Source organism: Dendropsophus ebraccatus, chromosome 15 (genome assembly GCF_027789765.1).
Source record: "Dendropsophus ebraccatus isolate aDenEbr1 chromosome 15, aDenEbr1.pat, whole genome shotgun sequence".
NCBI lineage: Eukaryota > Metazoa > Chordata > Amphibia > Anura > Hylidae > Dendropsophus > Dendropsophus ebraccatus.
The window spans coordinates 72,876,215-72,902,002 of NC_091468.1; the positions used below are offsets into that span (position 1 = coordinate 72,876,215).

At 46.6% G+C, this 25,788-nt stretch overlaps 1 protein-coding gene across 7 annotated transcripts in view; it reads left to right on the forward strand.

The window, feature by feature from the left end:
- Positions 1-25,788, forward strand: part of BIRC6 (baculoviral IAP repeat containing 6) — a 209,071-nt gene that overhangs the window by 163,631 nt on the left and 19,652 nt on the right. For all 7 annotated transcript variants that reach the window (XM_069955024.1, XM_069955025.1, XM_069955029.1 and 4 more), the window contains exons 66-70: positions 9,772-9,982; positions 14,311-14,456; positions 16,112-16,222; positions 18,938-19,155; positions 21,095-21,256. In XM_069955024.1, the coding sequence (XP_069811125.1) occupies positions 9,772-9,982; positions 14,311-14,456; positions 16,112-16,222; positions 18,938-19,155; positions 21,095-21,256 (848 nt within the window). The remainder of the gene's footprint in view (positions 1-9,771; positions 9,983-14,310; positions 14,457-16,111; positions 16,223-18,937; positions 19,156-21,094; positions 21,257-25,788) is intronic.

Below are 25,788 nucleotides of genomic sequence, written 5' to 3' on the forward strand. Positions count from 1 at the left end.
TTTCTGCACAGATGCCAAGTAAGAACATCCGGTAATGTGATAATAACTTCACCTCATTTTTGGCTAAGACTAAGCCCTGGCTTCTCCTTGGCTTCTATGTCCTGACAGTACGTACCATTCTGGTTCTCGCACTTATCTGGACTAGTTGATATATTCAGTGTTGTGATAAATAATAATGTCGGACAGAATTGTAGCTCCTCACCTCATACATGTGGCTGCAGCCTGAATCCATTTCTATGCATTTCTCTTTAATATCTGTATATTCTCCTATTGCTGCTGGAAAAAGGCTCCTATGCGGAAACCTCATTTGGTGTGTGAATAAACCCCAAGGATTGCTGTCTCCACTGCGTGTTTTGGGTTCTCCTAGTTGCTGTAAAGGAGATTGCTGACTCCGGAGCCCGGTCGCTGTGTGTTCATCTACTTTCTGGATTGGTGATCTATAATATTGGAGCTGATCACAGCGGACGCCTCTAACCATTCGCTGCATTGCTATATATGACTTATTTCTCTTCATTAAATCTGAACCCGTCCCAGTGATTCATCTTGGCGTCTTTTGGTGTAGAACTTTGAGTGATATTTAGCTGTCCATAGAATAACAAAAAAGGTGATCACGTTCCATTCTGAAAGAAATTGGGATTTAAAAAAAAAAAAAAAAAACACCTGGTGCATACATTTTATCAAGTTTAGTCCATAAAATCTCTAGAAAAGTAAAGTATCGCTGACCTGGACTGGATAAGCAAGATGAGTTTCCTCTTACAATTGATCGCAAATGACCGGCCAATGCCTCAGGGACAGCGCTCCAATGTGAACCAAGGGATTCCGCCTACAGAAACCATTCCACAGATAAAAACTTTCTAGGTAATAAAAGCAACGTGTTTTGGCTCAAGGATTACACCGAGCTGCCTTCAGGCTGAAGAGGGCTCGTAATCCTTTAGCCAAAACCCTCCCCTTGCTAACCTGGTCCAGATCAGCCGTATTGTACATTTACCCCTCGGAGGCTTCCGCTGGTGGATCTCCATTGGCTGCATTGATCTACTTAGCGTTCCATAGCGTTGAGCCTATTTATTTGCCCAACCTTACATGATGATGATCAGTATGTTTTGTTTTTAGGATAATTTCACAGCATTGAAATGGACGACAGAATATTACACGTGGAAGCCCCCCAGGTCTTATGATGAGGGATATCCAGAGGCCTCAACTTTTTATAAAGTTCTGAGTGTAAAGTTTTGAGTCCTTCCAAGCTGCCTTGCCCCTTCTTTGCCCTCAGATAACTGGATTGGCATTGTGCTGAGAGAGGAGTAGAGCCACTTTGGCAGCAGCCATTCTCATCTAGTAATGCTATAGTAATCAGATCTTTACAAAATTGCACTTAGGGAAAAACAATTTAAGTATCTCATAGAAAATGTTCCACCGTGTTTCTGCACCTCCAGTCACAAGTGTAAGCTTCATTATTACTACATATCCAAACTTAGGATTGAATGTGAAATTTGGTTATTTAGTGACTGAACAAAGAGCCCTAGTTGGGGTGGATTTCCATCCTCCATTGCCCCCTCTGAACGTTTTAGACCCTGACCAATAAAAACTTGTATGTACTGTATGTCTAACATATTAAAAGGGTTAATGACAGGTAGCCTTTAATCTTCTTTATTATATTGACAAGCATAATATCCTGGTGTTTGCAAAAAGAAAGCCCTAGTCAGGGGCCACCTTACAATGCATGGAGCCCTGTGCAAAATTACCTATTGGTAACCCCCCAGCCTTTCCCTGGGGCACATTCTGGCTCCCCCTCTCCCCCGGGGCACGCGCTGGCTCCCCCTCTCCCCCGGGGCACGCGCTGGCTCCCCCTCTCCCCCGGGGCTGGCTCCGGCTCCCCCTCTCCCCCGGGGCACGCACTGGCTCCCGCTCCCCCTCTCCCCCGGGGCTGGCTCCCTCCCCCTCTCCCCCGGGGCACGCGCTGGCTCCCCCTCTCCCCCGGGGCACGCGCTGGCTCCCCCTCTCCCCCGGGGCACGCGCTGGCTCCCCCTCTCCCCCGGGGCACGCGCTGGCTCCCCCTCTCCCCCGGGGCACGCGCTGGCTCCCGCTCCCCCTCTCCCCCGGGGCACGCACTGGCTCCCGCTCCCCCTCTCCCCCGGGGCACGCACTGGCTCCCGCTCCCCCTCTCCCCCGGGGCACGCGCTGGCTCCCGCTCCCCCTCTCCCCCGGGGCACGCGCTGGCTCCCCCTCTCCCCCGGGGCTGGCTCCCTCCCCCTCTCCCCCGGGGCACGCGCTGGCTCCCCCTCTCCCCCGGGGCACGCGCTGGCTCCCCCTCTCCCCCGGGGCACGTGCTGGCTCCCCCTCCCCCTCTTCCCCGGGGCACGCGCTGGCTCCCCCTCTCCCTCTTCCCCGGGGCACGCGCCGGCTCCCCCTCTCCCCTGGGGCTGGCTCCCCCTCTCCCTCGGGGCACGCGCTGGCTCCCCCTCTCCCCCGGGGCACGCGCTGGCTCCCCGTCTCCCCAGTTTCTTTTCCTTCTAACTTATAGTTTAGTTTGTTCCTCTGATGCAGTAAGGTGTATGTGCATCCTAGATTAGTATTACAGGCGACACCTCTGTATCTTTTAGGCTGGCGTGTTTTTTCTTTTGGTGACTATAAATCAGGTTATGTTAGCGCTCCTGTATTTTTAAGCCTCTGTAGGAGTTGGTAAACCCTATGTGACTGCCACTAGACATTAAGTGAGCCCCTGGGAGCCACAGTCCTGGATGCTTTAGAGACACTCCGGCGAACGCCTGTGACGACAAGTCGGATTTTATGAGTTCAGAATGCAGCCGAGCATAAAGCGCCTGGAAGTGACATGATGGCCAGGAGCGCACATAACCACATTCATATGTTTGGAAAGGTGCAGCAATGGGGCCGGGAAAGCCTGCAGTGTTCCATTATGGAGCAGCGGTGGGAGGAAAAGCGGAACCTTCCGGAGATGAACTACCTGAGCTGTTTTAGGTGTCTGGAGCGACTGAGCGGAGTGTAAAGCTTTTAATTAGGAGTGAGAAGCCTTTGTGCTGGGGTTTTGCAGTGTAGCCGCTGATCCCGGTGCTCCTGCTGTGCCGCCTTATTACACCACGCACATCTTAATGAGTTTCTTCACTCCACCATGATGCTGCCTGTGCCCGCCTGAAGAAGTGGCCTGCTTTATCTGCAAAGTATTAATATTAGTTATAATACAAAGCCGAAACCATCCGCTCCCTGTAAAGGAACCCGTGTCGTGTGTTGTTTTTTTTTCTCCAGCCGTGCCACCGCTGGGATTAATGCAGAACGCGATGCTCTGAGCGTTTTGAACAATCTCCTTTGTGCTGCGTCAATGTAACCGGATTGTCGTCCTCATCCAATTATACTGTATTCAAATTGTTAAACGATTTGGAAAAAGGAGTTAGCGACGCTCAATATTATCCATTTAACAGCCCATTAGGTTGGCATTTTTTTCCCTTTCAGAATTTATTTAGAATCGTTTCTTGGAGGAGGGGCTTCGAGGGGCAGAAGCATTGCACCTTCTAACTTCTATATGTTGTGGCCCAGCACCTATGATTTGTTTAGTCTAGATTATTAAAGGGCTTGTCCAGTGTTAAAGGGACAGCGTCATCAGAAAATGACTTATTGCTTAAATTAGCTTATGTTAAACATGTTTTAAAATTAATTTTTTTTGTAATGTTTTTTCTAATTTTCCATTTTTCTCTCTATATTATAAAATTCTGTTATCTTGTAGTTCTCATTCTCACCACTGGGGCTAAAACTAAGCTGAGACTTCCTGTTGTGTCTGTGGTAATAAGAGGAGGCTGCAGTAAAGTGATCTGTACAGCATTGCAGCGTCATGTGACACCAGTAGAGGAGACAATAGCAGCTCCCTGTGGAATGACCTCTTCACAGGTTACAGAGCGTGCTCAGTAATGTCTCACATTTATCTCAAGGGAACAGAGTCTGTCTATTGTCGTCTATGTCCATGAGTCTTGCTGTAAAGCATGGCATTAAGCTGTTAAAAACAGCCCAGACAATATAGCCGCTCCCATTAAAATGTACAAAAAGGGAAATAAAAGAAATTACAGTCAGAAAATAGTAGCAGATTCGAATAAAAGAGCAAGTTTTAGTATCTGACTCAGTAAAAGAATCTAGATGACCCTTTCCCTGTCAGCATATTTACATGTTTCTCTCGGCGCTCCCCCAGTGTCCTGAGTGCAGAGCCTCCACTATCAGGAGTGACAGCCCGCTCAGCCAATAACGGACAGGACAGCACCCCAGCCTGTGATTGGGTCAGCAGCCTGTTACTCCTGAGACAAGTTTGTCCTCATAGCGGATTTTTTCGCCATTCCCCTCTGCAGATCCTCTAAATCAATGTTTCTTAACAGTTTCCACGCCGGGACACCTCTTGGGGGAAAAAAATTAAGCCAAGGGCACCTGCCAAGTAATGTCTTTATGAAATACAAATCACACCAATCGTTGACTCACAGATGATGTCTTCATCTCCATTTAACCCCTTTGCATCCCATGAAGTACCTGGTACGTCATGGCGGGGCAAGGGGGGTTCAGAGAGGGGTTCCGCTATCTGCTGCCGGGGAGCTGTCAAACCTGACTGTTGCATTTAATTGCTGTGCTCCTCGTGTCCCTGGCGTCTAGTGGGACAAATTCACCACCGTTACTGTAAGCTAGCCTGTTTGCTGATCAGCAGCCTCAGATTGGGGGGCACTCTCTATAGGGAGGTTTGTTTTATTTATTTATGTGCATTCCACATTGAAGTCAGTGGTAGCTTGCATCCCTCCATTTTTGCTGAGTGATTCTTGATTTATTTTTATTTTTTTTATACCCATGGCTTCATTCTCACATGTCTAGGAGCGCATGCTGCCAAAACCATGCCCGACACTTTCACCAATGATTGCTAGGACTTTCAGTGACATCGCACAACTATCGCACATCGTAGTTAACAGTGCCAGCTTGGTTTCAGTTACGTGGACAACACAACCTTAGGTCACGTTCACACACTGTATTTTTGCAATAAACGAAATGAAATTACATTAGTATGTATGGTACAACGGCCATGCTGTATGCACTCTGTATACACTACGGCCGGTGTTCTCTGTGGCCGCACAAAATAATTGACAGGTCTGTTTTGTGCGTCTGCTATTCAGTGAACAGCGACTGTACAAGAGAACCTGTGCTCAGTGTAAAGTGCTGGACAACTCAAAGAAAACGATCGGGGATCTCAGGCTATTTATAAACAGATTCCTTGGCAACACAAAGGGCCAAAAGCCCAAATGAGCCTGGATATCCCCGAGTAGAAAGTAAAACGTAACTTTTAATATATCATGTAAAAAAGACTGTGAGATTGTGATGTTAAAAACACTACTCCACAGACCACCACAACATGGATTTGAGTCCACTAGCCAGTGGTACTAAATAACACTCAGGGTAGCTGCAGACTACCCAAGCTACATAGGACTGTGGTAGTAGAATTAAAAACTGAACACCGCCTCCACAACTAGTTTCACTCCTGAACGGAGCGTCTTCAGGTGTAGGGCAAATGGCGGCGTCCCTGGCATCGTTGGATCTTATATAAGCTATGTAGCAATCAGCGAGACAAAGCGGGGGTGTATAGTGTCCTATCAGGACGGCTGTACTATAATCCTCAGATCGAGAACACACCTATCCATATAAATGACGTATTTAGGAACCACTCGCCTACAAAGCACCTGTGGTGACATCATCACCTAGACCCCCCCCATCAGAACCTCAAATAGATGACTATCAACCAATCCAACCAATGACATAAGCTAGGACTTACGGCCAATCGTACCGGGTGAACAGACGTCATCATCTCATTACTTTGTCTCAGGAGAAATACCTCATCGCATCTATCCTTATCCGCACAGGCACGCAAACTTAGAAATAATCCGGCTTCACACAACACTACCACGCATGTGCGCGAAACTTAAAAGAAAATACCACAGTACTGCGCACAGGTGCGCTTGCGCGAGTATCTAATTCACTTGCCAAACTGAACAAGTACAAACTAAACCTTATCCAATAATGCCTTATCACATGCGCTACAAGCAATTATACGAGCAGTGTATAACTCCGCGCCTGCACGTAACCTTAAAAGCCAATATGGAATAGATACGTGAACATAGCTATGTAAATTAACAACAGAATATAAACAAAGAACAAAATAAATATACAAAGAATGATGGAAGGGATAACCTAATATGTAGTACAAAACAGATAAAGGGAAGTATATATAAACTACAGAACTAATAATAGAATCAAAACACAAATTATACATAACAACCCACTGAAATCTTTAAATTGGCTAACATAGCGTACAACTAATCCAGTATTTAAAAAAAAACAGGGAAAGACCAAACTCACAAATCTTCTAATATGTAACTAATAACAAAATAGATTTATTTATGTGCTGGAAAAATGATATGAATCTACAAGAAAGCGGCATAAGAAAAACCTTCATTAAGTCCATTAGGACTAAGACTACGCAACCGAAAGATCCACCTAGCTTCCTCCCGGAGTAGTAGCTTGTCCTAATCTCCTTTTGCGAGACCCAGAAACAGCTGACACATCCCCCACATTCTCAGGTGACTGTAGTCGCCATTGTGAAAAGCCTGTACTCGTCTCGACAGGGGTGTGTCTTGAGATGTCCGGATGGAGCTTAGATGTTTAGACAAACGTCTTCTTAGCTCCTGAATCGTCTTACCGACATAAGTTTGTTACAGCCACACTTTATGGCATATATCACTCCCCTGGAGCTGCAGTTTATAAACTAATAGTGTAAATTCTGCCATCCACTGGGTTCACGAAATCACTAGTCTTAGGCATGTACTGGCAAAAGACACAATGCCCACAAGGAAAAGAGCCAACTATAGATGGATTAATGCCAATACGCTCATTAGAAAGATGGCTATGGACGAGTAGATCCCTGAGGTTCTTACCTCGCCGATAAGCAATGTTAGGCCTTTGGCCCACCACGTCCTTCAGATCCTCAACCAATGTAAGAATCCTCCAGTGTTTCTGAAGGATTCTCTTTACCTCTGCAGCATCTGCATCGTAAGTTCTGATGCATCTAATATCCTTATTAGTCTCTTTCCTACCTGTAGAGTCTGCCAACAGGATCGTCCGATCTCTTGAGCAAGCTCTATCCCTTCTTAAGGGACTTCTTTGGGTATCCACGAGTAGTGAAGCGAGTATATAAGTTCTTACATTCTTGCTGAAAATCCTGTTCACTGGAGCAGTTCCGTTTGGCACGGAGATATTGCCCTGTCGGTATCCCACTTTTAAGTGGGATGGGGTGCCAACTGGTCCAGTGCAACAGATTGTTAGTTGCTGTGGGCTTATGGTAAATGTCTGTCTGAATCATGAAATTATCATCAATGCTGATGGTTATGTCCAGGAAGTTTAATGGATTTTTTATGTATTTTATGGGTAAAATGCATCCCTAGATTGTTTTGATTCAGTATGTCGACACAGGCCTCAAACAGATCCTGCTCCCCCTCCCACAAAATCAAAACGTCGTCTGAGTGTTGTTTAGTACCACTGGCTAAACCATGTTGTGGTGGTCTGTGGAGTAGTGTTTTTAACATCACAATCTCAGTCTTTTTTACATGATATATTAAAAGTTAGGTTTTACTTTCTACTTGGGGATATCCAGGCTCATTTGGGCTTTTGGCCTTTTTGTGTTGCCAAGGAATCAGTGTAAAGTGCGGCTCCTGGCTGTACTTTACATTGTGGTCTATGGATTGGAGTGCGGGCACACCCAAATGTAATAGTGAGACACCCAAATGTGCCCCACATTCAAATTAAAATAAAGTGATGATCATCTGGCAGTATTGGCTGAGTAAACTTGTGATAGATGGCCATGTCATACAATGGCCGCTGTTCTTGCTATTTGTGGACATGGCCTAAGGGAGCTTTTACACAAAGCTAGTTTCATGTTCTCCGATCAACGATAAACAATCGCTTTTGAGAATCGCTCAACCCAACAATGAAATGCTTGCCATCCCCTGATTGCCCGTCCCCTGATCGCTGCCCTCTGCTCATGTAGGACAACCCATATTCTTAATCTGCGAATGACTAATTAGACGGACGCGTTGGGAGACAATGATGAACAAGCGTTTGACGTTAGTTCACCAGGTGTTATTACAAGGGCAGATAATCGCTTATTGTCCAGTCATTATAGTGAGTTTTTAGGTGATTATTGCTCTGTGTAATGAAGAGTGACTGAAGAGATTATGTTGCCGGTTTCTACAGCATTTTCCTATTTTTATAGCCTTTAAGTGTCTGTCAGGACGCACCTTATATACTCCTTCCAGTGTACATATGATAAAAACCTGTTCTAAATAAGGTTCTAGGTAAACTATTTGATCAGATAGAGTACCAACTCGCCACGTTAAGGTGACCCCAGAGTTGGACCCTATACTAACTAATGGCCTCCCTCAGACTATACAAAACTGGACATACAGAATCAACTAAACTTTGTACAACACCCGCAGGAGATAGGTGGAGTGCGAGGCTAAAGAGAGGTAACTGCACCCCCCACATGTGACACAAAAAGGAAACAAACAGCCAGCACTCCACTAACACTTGTTCACATTGTGCAGTTAGCACGCTGCCATGGCTATTATACAAATTCTTTTTATTGATTACTATAATATATATTATTAGTAGCCGTTGTATATTACATCTTATTAGTAGTAGTTGTATATTATATAATTGTTGTTATTATTATACTAATATTAGCTATGGCATTGTGCAAACTGCACAGCGTGAAGTGTTAGTGGAGTGCCGGCATCTTCCAGGTAGAATGGTGGTGTGTGGTGGCGGAGGCTTCCCGCAGATCCTACCCTGTGGTGTAACACCGCTCTCCCACTGCATTTCTCATAGATACATTTGTCAGCGTTCCGAGGCGCACAGGCGTGCTTTGGATTATATAATAGACTATACGTTTTTCTTCTATGGCTGAAAATGTATTAATAGGTATAAGAAAAGTGCCAAAAGGATGCAAATATTTTAGAGTAATCTGTTCGTACAGCAATGTGGGGGAGAGATGGATAATTTAGCTGGAGATTACCGGCAGGAAATTCAGTGCTTTTCTATGATGAATAACCTGTGCATAGTTATGTCTGTGGGGGGGGGGGGGTTATTGATTATGTTGACTCTACCTGATATTGTGGTGTTGCATTGTATATTGGTATGTAAAGGTGGCTGACACTTCTCAGGGTGACTACATATCCTTTACAATACCCTGACAGCATGCTATGTTGGTGGTATTGATTACCTCTGTACCGTTTAACAACATGTAATAAAATCACACAGCGGACTGCACATCCCGCGTTCTTCCTCGCCTGCTGTACTCGCTAGTAATTTGTGGTGCTTGAGGCAAAGGGAAAAAAATCCACCTACACTGGGTCATAACTAGGTGGCGGATTCACACTGCTAACAATTACCCACTCCAGCTTCTGGAATCCTTCCTGATGGTAAGCTGGGACCAGTGCAATGACTGGTTTTGGTGACAGCGTAGCAGGGGTTAATGCTTGGTGGAGAAGTGTTGGAGAAAGACCCTGTGAGACCCACAGCAGGAATCTCAGGCCGAGCTGTACGTTGTATGTATAGGATTCAGCTGAGGTTTTAGATGTTCCTATATGAACTGGAAGTCGTCCTCCTCAGGAGTCAGGGCTCACATCTACTTTAACAATCACTCCGACTATTGTTACTAAAATGTATCTTCAATGTATTGTGTCTTTCTAGTGTTGGACATGGCCAGACATGTGCCCCTGTACCGAGCCCTGCTAGAGCTGCTGCGGGCCATTGCTTCATGCGTAGCCCTTGTACCCCTGCTGCTTCCGCTTTCTGGTGTTAATGGAGAAGAGGAGGAGGAACAATCTGAGTCACAAGCATCGGTGGGAACTTTGCTGGCAAAAATGAAAACCTGTGTTGACACCTACACGAACAGATTAAGGTAAGGCTTGGTACTGACACACCTGGCTACATGTATAATGATACCCTGCTCCAAAAATAGTCACCTGTAAATTAAACATGGAAAAAAGAAATGGATTGTATTGTAGGATACTCTAAGGGCTTAAACATAATAGGCCGCCCTCCCTTCCGTCGTCATAGGCCGCCCTTCTTTCTGTCGTCATAGGCCGCCCTTCTTTCCGTCGTCATAGGCCGCCCTTCTTTCCGTCGTCATAGGCCGCCCTTCTATCCGTCGTCATAGGCCGCCCTCCCTTCCGTCGTCATAGGCCGCCCTCCTTTCCGTCGTCATAGGCCGCCCTTCTTTCCGTCGTCATAGGCCGCCCTTCTTTCCGTCGTCATAGGCCGCCCTTCTTTCCGTCGTCATAGGCCGCCCTTCTTTCCGTCGTCATAGGCCGCCCTTCTTTCCGTCGTCATAGGCCGCCCTTCTTTCCGTCGTCATAGGCCGCCCTTCTTTCCGTCGTCATAGGCCGCCCTTCTTTCCGTCGTCATAGGCCGCCCTTCTTTCCGTCGTCATAGGCCGCCCTTCTTTCCGTCGTCATAGGCCGCCCTTCTTTCCGTCGTCATAGGCCGCCCTTCTTTCCGTCGTCATAGGCCGCCCTTCTTTCCGTCGTCATAGGCCGCCCTTCTTTCCGTCGTCATAGGCCGCCCTTCTTTCCGTCGTCATTCTTGGCACCTTGTGCCCACTAGGGGGCTATCAGCAGGTCCGATTTGTCTAACTCACGGAGAGTTCCCCTTTAATCATGGTTCAGATTAGTGGAGGCAAGCATATAGATATGGCAGTCAGGACTCCAGTGAGAGCATGTGTATATACATGTTATACAGAATAGCTATTAATAATTATACATCTATAATTCATGTAGCTGCATGTAGGGGCATTGATGTCAGTGTTTGCCACAAGCAAAATTAACAGTTTAAATCATTAGCCTCTCGTCAGCCCGATCCATTGAGCTGCTGCTTAGTTGCTGCAGTGACTGCTGGTGCATGGAAGAATTCTCTAACTGGAATTTCTAGCCATGACACCAGTGCATACACTTATTTATTTTTTTGCTTATAAAGTAAATTGAATCCTTATTTTAATTAAATCAGAAGAGTGTAATTGGATAACATTTAAAGGGATAGTCTCCTCTAAACTATTAGTTATACTCGGATGGCTCGTAGATGTTCCTGCCAATACATTCAGTAGTAAACTTGTCTCCTCCTTCTGATATGCTGCCCCCTTCCTTTCTTTAGTGACAGCTTGTTGTCTAGGTTTCCGACCACCACTCTGCTCTAAAGCAGTGGTCTAACTGGTGTATATGTCTATTGTGTGTGTGTAAATATATTTATATATTACACAGTATGTAAACAATATAGGGAGAATTAATAAAGGCTGGCATACCCGTTATACATCCCCACCCCCATGCCTCACGACTGATTTACTAAGAGGTGCGCGCCAATCTGGCTGATCTGTGGCTGTGCAGAAATCTACACCTGCTCCTGAGCCTATGTAGATTTCTGCCATGATTTTCCCCCTAGCAGGGGTAAGTCATGATAAATCGGGCGTTAAAGAAAGCCACTGCTCCTCCCTGTCTTGCCGTGCCAACCCCCCCATCTTTTCCGCCTATTAGGCGAGTCAGGTGTACACTATGGAAAAGGCTCCAAATTGTGGGCAAACCGTATGGTATGTGCAAAAATCTGTACCTTTTTCCTGGCATGTTAGTCATTAATTCCCCTACCCCCTTATATCTCAATACATCCACATTATAGCTGTATATACACCAGCTAGAATACTGCTCTTAGAGCAGAGTGGTGGTCAGTAACCAAGACAACGGAAGGAAAGGAGCTGACATATCTGGAGGAGGAGACACATTTGCTAAATAAATAGAAGAATAAGTCACAAACAAGTTGAGCGCCGATTGACAACTTTTTGTTGGCTATCTGGACATTTCCAGTCTCCTTGATGCCAAGCTGAACAATGAGGCATGGGGGTACCTGAGCTATAGAGAGGATCACCGGGAGGCAAACTGGCATGGTATGTATCTGACTAGTGTTGTGCAAGCTAAATTATGAGTGTGTCCTGGAAAAAACTTCAGTCGAAAAGTAAAGTATGGCTTGGAAACAGACGATTGTAATCTGCCGGGGAAGCGGTGTTCGGCTGTGCTAGGAACACAGAAGAAACAAATAGAACGTAGTCTCTGTGGCTGCTGTTTGTGGAGATGGATCACACCTAAGCCCATTGTACAAGTTTGAAGATGATTAATTTTCTTCTGCCCGGAGAAGGATTCTCGCTGGGCCCAGAGACAGAGCTTTAGTGCCAATGAATGAAATGTGTTGTTTTTTTTTTTTGTTTTGTTTTTGTTTTTCTGTTTTTGTGATGTAAACAAAAATCAAGATTCCCCCCCACCCCCACGGCAAAATCTAGTTCTTGTCTGATCTCAAGAGACAGATGTAAGCTCCTTTTTGCTGTACCAGCTATCTGCTTACAAAGAAAGGGGCTGCAGAAAGTGCTTGCCGATATGGTAAAGAAAAATTGCTGCGCAGGGAGAACGTGGCGCCTTCCCAATTAATTCATTTAGTCTAATCCCCAATCTTATTTGTTTTTATTTCTATACAAAAAGAAGCCCTCCTGCCAAATGGGTCCCTCGCTAGGGGAGGATAAAGCGCAGTCTGTTTTTTTCCTCTCTCCGACTCATGATGACTGATGCCAAATTGGACGGTAAAATGTCAGGCTCCAGATTTTGCTTTTATGGCCAGTGCGCTGCAGATTTCCATGGCATAAACCCTTCCGAATGGCTGAGTAGTGCAATTCTCTGCACACCAGGCTGTAATATTGATCAGCAAGAGAAGCAACTTGTGTAAAGCTGACATGACCATTGTTCGTTCCCAGCTACCTTGCTTAAACTTCTTGTGTAACGGGATATTCTGACAGCTGTTTAGCTTTTGTGATTTCTAAGAAAATGCCTCAAAAGTCTCATCTATCAGCAAACAGATGATGTGCTGAATGCAGAGAAACCAGGAGAGCTGATTGCACAGGAATATGGAATTTATTGTCTGTAGCACGTAGACTTCTTGCGTCTTCTCTCATCCCCTTGGGTTGAACACCTAAGCGTACAGCAAGTGAATTTCTCCCGTAATGCTGATGTGATTTGTGACTTCCGAGACCACCCCAAAGATTTCCAGATTCAATACGTCTGCCTTTCCTAAAGCAGCAATTTAATAATTCAGCAGTTGACAAAATTTGTATTCCTGTATTAATTTAATCCCAGGAATAGCTGTAAGGGTATGTTCACACAGAGCAATAGGAAAGAATTTCAAGCTGAACCCAATCTTAATTTTACATGTATTCCACTTGAACTTCTGCCCCTAAAATATCTACAGAGCAATGTGCCATTCTGTTCAATGAGATTTCCGTTCTGTTGTTCACATGGGCGGGGAACGTTCTGCTGTGGATCTGCTTTCCACCCAAAGAATTGACATGTCAGTTCTTTGGGCAGATTCTGCTAAAAAAAAATCCCATAGAAGTCACTGGGGCTTTGAACTTCAACTTTCCGCTCAAGTTCTGTGCCTATTCTGCCCCTATTCTGCCCCTGTTCCAATCTGCATGTAGTTTGTATTTTATCCCTGTGTTTGTATGGGTATCCTCCGAGTACTTTGGTTTCCTTCCATAGCCTGAAAACATACTAAATCATTAGTTATTTAATATAATTTATCTGCTACTACATGACTGGGGGGAGAGAAACCTCAGAGGACCGCTCACACAGGCTGGAGAAATACAGGAGAGCAGATACAAGACACTGTGGGGAAAATTATCAAGACAGAATTTAGAACTCACATTGTAGTGGCTGTAGAAGCAGAAGTACACAATTAAAATAGGTAAAAAGATAATAGGTGAAAACCAAATAAAAAATAATGCTTTTGAGAAGTGTCTGTAGCCTTAACTACTCCATGTAGAGGCCGTCAGTGTCAGATTGATGGGGCCTATCTCACTTGTATTAATTCAACATTATTCAGGATTGTTCAGATTTAATGAATATAAAGTGGCCTCCTGCGGGATATTCTTTCACAGGGCCACATCTTGATTATGCCAGAAACTGCGGCATAGATACCGTAAAGGCTCCCCTCCCAATGGTTCTTACACATAATCTGAAAAATTATCACATCCTATGTCGTTCAGCAAAAACAATACAAAGTTTTAAAATGGATTAATCCATTTCCAGAGTGAAATAGGAAAAAAATAGGGTGTTTAATGATTTTGTGCTGTACATCTGTTGCCATGTCTCACTGGAGCTGGGATGTCATCTTTTGTTTTATATCCTGCCCAAAACCACATAGGTCCAAGAAAGATAAGGCCAAAGCTGGAGTGAAACCAGATGCATCCGATCCTGAGCCAGAAGGACTAACCTTGTTGGTGCCAGACATTCAGAGAACAGCGGAGATAGTGTATGCAGCCACCACCAGCCTCCGGCAGGCAAACCAAGGTGAGGCTAGTCACCGCTCTAGTTTGAGGACTTTTTGAGGCATTTAAAGAATTCCCAAATAGCCGTTACTATTTTATGTTATACATTCAAATTATATTTACTAAAAAGCAGGGGGAAAAATGATACATATATTGTATGCAGTTATGTATTTTTGCCCCAACACGATGGTCGCTGTGAATGTAAACACTTTGCTCACTCCATCGGGACCAGAGATAAAGGGGGACATGCTACAACAGCCATGTATATAAGAAAACTCCAGAATGTTTCTTCATCCTATGAACAATCTTGTATATGTTCTATATTTGTATATAACCCCTTAGGGTATCTTCACAAGGACAGAAACCACCTCAAGACCAGCTTACTATTTGCTCCAAGATACTTAGTGCTGTTTTTGATGTGGCTTTTCATGCATTTATTTGATTTTTTTTTTTTATTAAATCGACAAGCAAAAAAAGCATCTGAAACTGCCCCTGTCGTTATAAATGTCAAAATCAACAAGGGAAGGGAAAAAATTCCTGTTTGCAATTTACATCATCTTTTTTGTTATGCTTTAAAACAAAGCTATACTTACTGTATCCAGGTCCAGTCTCCTGAAGGCAGCTATATAACAGCTATACTTACTGTATCCAGGTCCAGTCTCCTGAAGGCTGCTATATAACAGCTATACTTACTGTATCCAGGTCCAGTCTCCTGAAGGCTGCTATATAACAGCTATACTTACTGTATCCAGGTCCAGTCTCCTGAAGGCTGCTATATAACAGCTATACTTACTGTATCCAGGTCCAGTCTCCTGAAGGCTGCTATATAACAGCTATACTTACTGTATCCAGGTCCAGTCTCCTGAAGGCAGCTATATAACAGCTATACTTACTGTATCTAGGTCCAGTCTCCTGAAGGCAGCTATATAATAGTTATACTTACTGTATCCAGGTCCAGTCTCCTGAAGGCTGCTATATAACAGCTGTACTTACTGTATCCAGGTCCAGTCTCCTGAAGGCTGCTATATAACAGCTATACTTACTGTATCCAGGTCCAGTCTCCTCAAGGCTGCTATATACCAGCTATACTTACTGTATACAGGTCCAGTCTCCTGAAGGCAGCTATATACCAGCTATACTTACTGTATCCAGGTCCAGTCTCCTGAAGGCAGCTATAAAATATAAAGCATGATAACTAAAAAAAAAAAGTGAATTGCAGACTTGCTTTATATCACATCTGCTGTTGCAAAACTTTAAGTCGCATGCAAGTGTGTTATTGGTCTCACAATGCAGTCAGTAAAATGTGTTAGACAGTACACCGTAAGATAGCTCTTGAATGCAGGGTAGTACCATTTAGCTACATAAACAGCTCTCACATATAGGGTTAGTTATCCAGAGCCATATGGGCCATAGTCACTGGTGGGTAGAAAAAAAAATCAGGGGAACTTGGTAGCACCAAGCAAAATGTGAAATAAGATGTGTCTAGAATGGACCCATTCAAATGTTAAAGCGGTTATCTAGAATTATTTGCCTTTAAAAACAGTGCCACCTTGTTCCCAGGTTATATGTGGTATTACTCTAGGAAAAAACAGCCTGAACAATTCTTTTAACAATTGTAATGTGTATTGATGGTCATAGTAAGTAATAACAGGATCCATTTCCTTTCCTCTCCTCCAGAAAAGAAGATGGCTGAATTCTCTAAAAAAGTGTCTGTGAAATCTAAACCTTTTTCGGTCTTACGCTCCTTGGAAGAGAAATATGTTGCTGTTATGAAAAAACTCCAGTTTGGTAAGAAAGTAGTGAATTGTGTTGTTGTTCTTCTTCTTCAAAAACAAAAATCTGGGTCCCAGGCTTTCTCTGGCAGTATGTGAACATATATGTGATCAGATCAGTAATTTTACACAGTGTAAGGGCCGTATTCAAGGCCTGATTATTTATGTAAGCGAGCACCCCTGCATCCATCCACAGACAGCCGCCCCGGGGCGTCCATCCACAGACAGCCGCCCCGGGGCGTCCATCCACAGACAGCCGCCCCGGGGCGTCCATCCACAGACAGCCGCCCCGGAGCGTCCATCCACAGACAGCCGCCCCGGAGCATCCATCCACAGACAGCCGCCCCGGGGCATCTATCCACAGACAGCCGCCCCGGGGCGTCCATCCACAGACAGCCGCCCCGGGGCGTCCATCCACAGACAGCCGCCCCGGGGCATCCATCCACAGACAGCCGCCCCGGGGCGTCCATCCACAGACAGCCGCCCCGGGGCGTCCATCCACAGACAGCCGCCCCGGAGCATCCATCCACAGACAGCTGCCCCGGGGCGTCCATCCACAGACAGCCGCCCCGGGGCGTCCATCCACAGACAGCCCCCCCGGGGCGTCCATCCACAGACAGCCGCCCCGGAGCATCTATCCACAGACAGCCGCCCCGGGGCGTCCATCCACAGACAGCCGCCCCGGAGCATCTATCCACAGACAGCCGCCCCGGGGCGTCCATCCACAGACAGCCGCCCCGGAGCATCTATCCACAGACAGCCGCCCCGGGGCGTCCATCCACAGACAGCCGCCCCGGAGCCTCCATCCACAGACAGCCGCCCCGGGGCGTCCATCCACAGACAGCCGCCCCGGGGCGTCCATCCACAGACAGCCGCCCCGGGGCGTCCATCCACAGACAGCCGCTAGAGATATCTGGCTATTTCCGTGCTTTGAGACTCTCAACCGAGGCTCCTCGGACGCCTTTTTGCATATTTTATTGTTTTCTATACACTTTTACCGGCCGCTGACCGCGCACATCCTATTACATAGAGCAGAGTTTACAGACAATGATTTTTAAACTTGGTGGAAAACAACAATCAGCTGATGATCGGCTCTTCAGCTGATCATTGTCTCTATTACACGGCCGAATGAGGCCGATTATCACTGTGTAATAGGGCCATAAGTAATCACCGCTTCAGGTAAGGGTGGAAAGAGCCTTCATGGTCCTAGCCTTACATGTGGGAATTTCTGCTCGGCTGCTGAGAAATTAGCATCATCTTCATGTGCAAATGAGCGTTAGGTGGCGGCAGGGTGGAGCGCTCAGGGTGCTACATGACACAGGCTGTCAGTCAGAGGCAGCCATAGGGAATCACAATGCTGGGCAGTCAGGTGACCATACTGCAAATTACTTGGCTCATAAGCAAAAGTTCACAAAAGTAAGAATATACGTTTAATCTCTATCTGGTGCCAGGTCCATGGCTTCCACCTCCGGCCTTCCCATTCATCTTCTACTTACATAATACAAGAGGAGACTGTTATACACTTTACAGATGGTTTCCTGATTGAACCTCTTTCAGTAATTTTATAAAAATGAAGGGTTTTCCACCTTTGTTAGCAGCTTTATCCCGAGAGGTTTTCTAACAATGGGAATGCATGGGCTGACCCACTTCTCTGGAGATTCTCGAACAATGGGAGTGCGCTGGGTGACCCAGTTACACACCGTCGTGTTAGCTCTATTGTAAGACTGCACATAGGTTCAGCAGCAGACCGTTCAGTATCGCCGCTAATGGAGAAAACCAGGTCACATGGTCTGGCTGTTTTGACACCTTGTGTCTCGGCACTAATCTTACAGATCTGCATGAATGGAATAGGGATGTTTCATACAAACATGTTTATATCGCTGATGTATAGTGATAAGAGGAAAGCTTTGTGTCTTGTAAGTGTAAACTGAATTACTTACAGATGATATGGTATGTATGTGGCTTATGTAAGTTATTAGCTGTTTAACCCCTTCCACCTACACCACATATATAAAAGGGGCACTGACATGACTTAATTTTTTAAGAAATCAACAGGGGTTGTGATCACAAGCGCATATATATATATATATATATATATATATATATATATATATATAAATATATATAGTTTTCTGTTATACATACGGCCACTAGGTGTCTCCCTTCGCTGTGCATTCTGGGGGTGCTTGCATTGTATGGTCAGCTCTCCTGTCACACATCACCATAACCTCTGTAACTACACAGTGACATTATAAATAACACAGAGCACTGTCTCCTGGTAGCTGCACAGCTGATTATAGAATTATCTTGTTATTGCCCTCAGGTGATATACAACCTGCATGATGGACAGGGGTCTCTCCTTGTGTGAGATAGATAGGAGATAGATAGATAGAGTTGTTGTTATAATATTACATTTTAGAAGAAAATCCTGCCTATTGGACGAGCATGAAATGAAGAGACCTGCAAAATGCTTTACTATTCATTCCCTGTGTGTCCTATAACTTGTTGGAGTAGGGAAACATGCAGCATTATCCATAGAATTGCAGTATTCTAAAAAGGGGGAACTCTGTTCTGTGCATGAAGACAATTCACCCCCTTCACGACGCCCCCCCCCACCCCACAGTCCTTTCACAGGTCCGTCCTTGTAGAGATCAGACTTGTAGACGTCTCCTAGTTTTATGTAACAGCTATTAAAGCCATTTAGAGGTTGAATTTTCCATCTGTTTTTCAGATACTTTTGAGATGGTGTCTGAAGATGACGACGGAAAGCTGATGTTCAAAGTGAATTACCACTACATGTCTCAGGTGAAGAATGCGAGTGATGCGAACAGCGCGGCCCGAGCCAGACGCCTCGCCCAGGAGGCAGTGACACTCTCTACATCATTACCACTGTCCTCCTCATCCAGCGTCTTTGTCCGTTGTGATGAAGAACGGCTAGACATCATGAAGGTAATGTATTCTTTGTACATTTTATGACTGAGTACTCTAGCTGTACCTGGAGACTGTGTTGCATACATCCACTAGTTCCATTGCTGTTCTGTGTATGGTCATACGTTAGATGGTGATTCCGTAGTGGATGCCGCAGCCACAGAGTATGTTACAGATCACAAGACCACGGGGGGCTGCGGTGTGGTGCCAGGTGTGGCAGCCACAACTTTTCATGTAGCAGAAATTGAAAGGACAGGGACCCTATGTACAATCTGATCTAGTTGATCTAGCCCTGGAAGTACTGTTACACCAAACGACTATTGGCTGAAGCGCTTGGTAATCAGCCAAGTATGCCCAATAATCGTTTGGTGTTATAGGGGGTCTTAACACAAGTCCCACCAATCACAAGTGGGTTTGTTGATGCTCCCCAATAAAGTGCACTCCAAGTGGCAGACAATACCGATAGCATCATCTGTGGTGTCAGTCTGCAGGTTGGACAATACTCACCGTAAGGAGGAGGTCTGTCGCCGTATAAGGAGGAGGTCTGTCACCTTTCAAGGAGGAGGTCTGTCACCTTACAAGGAGGAGGTCTGTCACCATATAAGGAGGAGGTCTGTCGCCGTATCAGGAGGAGGTCTGTCGCCGTATCAGGAGGAGGTCTGTCACCTTACAAGGAGGAGGTCTGTCACCATATAAGGAGGAGGAGGTCTGTCACCATATAAGGAGGAGGTCTGTCGCCATATAAGGAGGAGGAGGTCTGTCGCTTTGTCAGGAGGAGGTCTGTCACCTTTCAAGGAGGAGGTCTGTCACCTTACAAGGAGGAGGTCTGTCACCATATAAGGAGGAGGTCTGTCGCCGTATCAGGAGGAGGTCTGTCGCCGTATAAGGAGGAGGTCTGTCACCTTACAAGGAGGAGGTCTGTCACCATATAAGGAGGAGGTCTGTCGCCGTATAAGGAGGAGGTCTGTCACCTTACAAGGAGGAGGTCTGTCACCTTACAAGGAGGAGGTCTGTCACCATATAAGGAGGAGGTCTGTTGCCGTATAAGGAGCAGGTCTGTCGCCGTATAAGGAGGAGGTCTGTCGCCGTATAAGGAGGAGGTCTGTCGCCGTATAAGGAGGAGGTCTGTGGCCGTATAAGGAGGAGGTCTGTGGCCGTATAAGGAGGAGGTCTGTGGCCGTATAAGGAGGAGGTCTGTGGCCGTATAAGGAGGAGGTCTGTGGCCGTATAAGGAGGAGGTCTGTGGCCGTAAAAGGAGGAGGTCTGTGGCCGTATAAGGAGGAGGTCTGTGGCCGTATAAGGAGGAGGTCTGTGGCCGTATAAGGAGGAGGAGGTCTGTCGCCGTGTCAGGAGGAGGTGTGTCGGCGTATAAGGAGGAGGTGTGTCGGCATATAAGGAGGAGGTCTGTCGCCGTCTCAGGAGGAGGTCTGTCGCCGTCTCAGGAGGAGGTCTGTCGCCGTATCAGGAGGAGGTCTGTCGCCGTGTCAGGAGGAGGTCTGTCACCGAATAAAGAGGAGGTCTGTGGCCGTGTCAGGAGGAGGTCTGTGGCCGTGTCAGGAGGAGGTCTGTGGCCGTGTCAGGAGGAGGTCTGTCGCCGTGTCAGGAGGAGGTCTGTCGCCGTGTCAGGAGGAGGTCTGTCCCTGCGGATTGGAGACACATGGACCTTTTTTTAAAAAAAAAAAAAATGATTAAAAGTAAAGTATTAGTCGGGTCCCTGAGGGGGCTTTATTCCCTGGCCTCACAGCCTGTGTTACTGGTGCTGAGGGGTCATATTGGACCCCTGATCCCGGACTAGGAGGATCTGTGATTGTTGTGTGATAGGGCCCTTATTGTAAAGCAGACATTCACAAATGGAAGGGAGTGTAACACAGAGGGTGTCAGAGGTTTCTTATACTGTATGTCTAGTTATGTATTATGTTTCTATAACTTACGCTCACTCACTGGATGTTTGATTCCTCAGGTTTTGATAACCGGACCGGCAGACACCCCATATGCAAACGGCTGCTTTGAATTTGACGTCTACTTTCCTCAGGATTACCCGAATTCACCCCCACTTGTGAATTTAGAGACGACTGGTGGACACAGTGTACGGTTTAATCCAAACCTTTACAATGATGGAAAGGTACAAGGCCTTCCTTTTCTTGGTGGTTGTCCTCAGTAACGTAGATTCCTATACATTAATATATATATATATATATATATATATATATATATATATATATATATATATATAATATTATAATTCTACAATATTCTACAAGTATATAGAAAACCATACAGTGGCTGAGCTTACCTCTCTTCTCTCCCCCGGTGTACCAGGAGTCTACACCATAGGTGCTAGGCCCTCCAGCTGCTATAAAACTACAATTCCCACCAGCTTTGGCTGTCCAGGCATGATGGGGATTATAGTCCTGCACTGGCCGGAGGGCTGTGAGCCTGTCCCCCCTCCCCCGCTCTATACGCTGTTCATACAGTGACCGTCTTTGGTGTAATGCTTTTACAGCCGTAATTGAATCAGTGTTATCCTATGTTAGAGCAGCAGGGCACGACACCGACGCTTCTGTATGTCCTCCCATAATTTTCCATCAGGACGTCGGCCTCTGTCCGTTGGCTTATCTATATGTCAGAGGGGGGAGGAGAGGCGCTGTTATTAGATAATAAAACACTCTGACATGCTTCATTAGGGTCATTGCACTGCGGACCGGAGAATGAATCTGCTATGTTATGTAACAAGATTTTCTGCTCCTGACAGAGATCTCTCCCTTCACACACCACCAGCCCCCATCCCCCACACACGCACACGCAGGGCGCTCCTAATGATGTGGAACTTGGTATTTTCCATGTCTTTCCTTCATGTAGCTGGATTGAGCTGTCGGGATCTCGCACCTGCAGCCGGCGTGCTGACGATATGCATTCTGCTCCAGCTCTTACTGTAAATGCATTGTTCTGCTATATTTAGAAATGCCTGAACTGCACCGAGCTAACGGGAGCCGCTGCGGCTCCGGGGGCCTCCATAGCGGCAGCCCTTCAAGTGTTTAACAAACCAATTAAAAATCGAGCTGGCAAGGCATTTCATGTACAGGTGACGGCTGTCCAGGGATAAACTCCTTAGAAACCGTGCTGCTATTGCACTTTATTCTATCTATTTGGCTCCGGCGAGCTGAGAACGGCCTAATGGAAACGCTATAAAGCTGCTAAAATATCCTGAGCAGTTGTCAAGCAGTGAGGATGCTGATCACATTTAGTCAGTGTTCACACCACATGACCTACATCAGATATGGCAAAAACAACAAGAAACCCTCAAATAAACAATGGGAAAAAAGTGAAAAGGCCTTAAAGGAATTGTCACCCAGATTTTCTTTTACTGATTAGAATTCGATACAAAAATGTGCTCTTTTGTTCTAATCTGTTTCTATTTTCTGACTGTAATTTTTTTATTTTATGTTTTGTGCATTGTTATGAAGTGCCCATCTTGCCTCAGCTGTTCTTAAAGGGAATGTGTCACCTACATGTTCATTTATTGATTAGTGCCATTTTACTCTAGATCTGTTTCTGAATGTGATTTCTTTTAACTCACTTTTTGTACATTGTTATGGGGGTGGCCATCTTGCCTGGGCTGCTGTTAACAGCATTTAGTGACATGCTTTACAGCAAGCCTCATGGACATAGACAAAAATAGACAGAGTCTGTCTCCTTAAGATGAATGTGAGACATTACTGAGCGCGCTCTGTGACCTGTGAAGGGGTCATTCCACAGGGAGCTGCTTTTGTCTCTATCTACTGGTGTCACATGACGCTGCAATGCTGTACAGATCACTTTACGGCAGCCTTTTCTCATCACCACTGACACAACAGTTTTGAAGTGGACAAATGACGTCACTAGTGCCTGGTAGCTGTGACACAGAGCGGCCTCTTGTGTTTGGAGAGACTGGCAGGGCAGTGGCTACTTGCTCTGTCCGTCGGAGCACCACAGCATTTAACCCCTTAAAGTGACACTGTCACACACCCCCCCCCCCCCCCCCCCCCCCCCTTTGTGCATTCTGACATCTCTACTCAGGTGTAAAGGGTAAATTCAGCAGTTTTCATACCTTATTTTATAACATACGTCATGGTGCTTGTTCAAGTAAAAAGTAATCTTTTATGAACTGCAGATTGTGTTAAGTGGGCGGGGCTTCGCGGCATTAGCGTCACTTAGACCCGCTAACAATGCCACCATTGGCCACGCCCCCTTGGCGGCCATTGGTGGGCCGACCTAGAGGGGGGCTAAGTGGCGCTAATGCCACCCACTTAATACAATCTGCAGTTCATAAAAGATGACTTTTTACTTGAACAAGCACCATGACGTATGATATAAAATAAGGTTATTAAGGATATTACACCTGAGTAGAGAAGTCAGAGTGCAAAAAAAGGGGGGGGGGGGGGCCAGTGTCACTTTAAGGATTGAGCTAGTTTTTGTTTTTGCGCTTTTGTATTTTTTTTTTCCTTGTGGCTATAAGGCCAAAGCTCATGTATTTTTTTACCTACAGACCCACATGAGCACTTTGCAAAGACAGACTTCATTTTTCCATAAAGTATGCTGCACAATTGGGCTGTGTGAGGCGTCATTTTTTTTGCTATGATCTGTACTTTCTATCGGTACCATGTTTGCATATATAGCATTTTTGATCATTTTTTTTTATTACAATTTTTTTTTTATTTGATGTGAACAAAAAGCAATTTCGCACTTTGCCATTTTTTGTACTTACACTATTTAGCGTGCAAGATCAGGAATGTAATAACGTAATAGTTTGGGCGTTTATGCACAGACCGATACCAAATAGATAATATATAATAGACTATTACCAAAAAGATAATAGAAGCAGCTGACTGACATTGTGCTGTTCTGTAGTCTAAGGCCAGCAGGATATTGTCATGTATATACCCGGCCTGGACTCTGGGGACAGGGATATAATATTACCCCCTATAAAGCTTTGGTGCGGCCCCATCTGGAGTATGCTGTCCAGTTTTAGAACCCGATTCATAAAAAGGACGTTCTAGAGCTGGAGAGGGAACAAAGACGGCCACTAAACTAATAAGGGGAATGGAGCATCTTAGTTATGAGGAGAGATTAGAGAATTACATTTGCTTAGTCTGGAGAAGAGATGTTTAAGGGGAGATATGATTAATTTATGTAAATATATAAATGGCCCCTACAAGAAATATGGGGAAAAGATGTTCCAGGTAAAACCCCCTCAAAGGACAAGAGGGCGCTGCCTCCACCCGGAGAGACAAGGGGGCGCTGCCTCCGCCCGGAGAGACAAGGGGGCGCTGCCTCCGCCCGGAGAGACAAGGGGGCGCTGCCTCCGCCCGGAGAGACAAGGGGGCGCTGCCTCCGCCCGGAGAGACAAGGGGGCGCTGCCTCCGCCCGGAGAGACAAGGGGGCGCTGCCTCCGCCCGGAGAGACAAGGGGGCGCTGCCTCCGCCCGGAGAGACAAGGGGGCGCTGCCTCCGCCCGGAGAGACAAGGGGGCGCTGCCTCCGCCCGGAGAGACAAGGGGGCGCTGCCTCCGCCCGGAGAGACAAGGGGGCGCTGCCTCCGCCCGGAGAGACAAGGGGGCGCTGCCTCCGCCCGGAGAGACAAGGGGGCGCTGCCTCCGCCCGGAGAGACAAGAGGGCGCTGCCTCCGCCCGGAGAGACAAGGGGGCGCTGCCTCCGCCCGGAGAGACAAGGGGGCGCTGCCTCCGCCCGGAGAGACAAGGGGGCGCTGCCTCCGCCCGGAGAGACAAGGGGGCGCTGCCTCCGCCCGGAGAGACAAGGGGGCGCTGCCTCCGCCCGGAGAGACAAGGGGGCGCTGCCTCCGCCCGGAGAGACAAGGGGGCGCTGCCTCCGCCCGGAGAGGACAAGGGGGCGCTGCCTCCGCCCGGAGAGACAAGGGGGCGCTGCCTCCGCCCGGAGAGACAAGGGGGCGCTGCCTCCGCCCGGAGAGACAAGGGGGCGCTGCCTCCGCCCGGAGAGACAAGGGGGCGCTGCCTCCGCCCGGAGAGACAAGGGGGCGCTGCCTCCGCCCGGAGAGACAAGGGGGCGCTACCACAGGATCTGGTCACAGCAACAACAGTAGAGGGCTTTAAGGCAGGGCTAGACAAGTTCTTAGACCAAAATAATATAAATGCATATGTATAGAGCCTATCACCCCTCCCCCTTCCCTGTATGTATAGAACCTATCACCCCTCCCCCTTCCCTGTATCCATCCCCTCCTTGGTTGATTTTGATGGACATGTGTCTTTTTTTCAACCGTATTAACTTAGTAACTATGTTAATCGCAGTCACATCACAGGGAGGGGAAGGGGGGCAAACAGCCCACTAGAACACCGTGGACACTGCTTTAGTAGCATTTAAATGCAGCTGTCATTTTTGAGGCCAGTAACGGGCTCTTCTGCCTGTCAATCATCCCTGCAGAGCGCACAGGTGGGGAGCCGCCCAGATGACTATCTCTCCGTATCTGCCTGCTGCGTGCCCGGGGTAAAAACATTTTCTCCCCCATAAAGCTGTTGCTGCAGCTGTGGCCGATACGTGCTGCCGGCTGCACAGGAGCTTTATACAGTGATGCAGCTCAGTGGGGCTGATTGGTTCCCTTTAAATTGCAAATTAGCCGGGTGATGTGATCGGCGTGCGTCCAT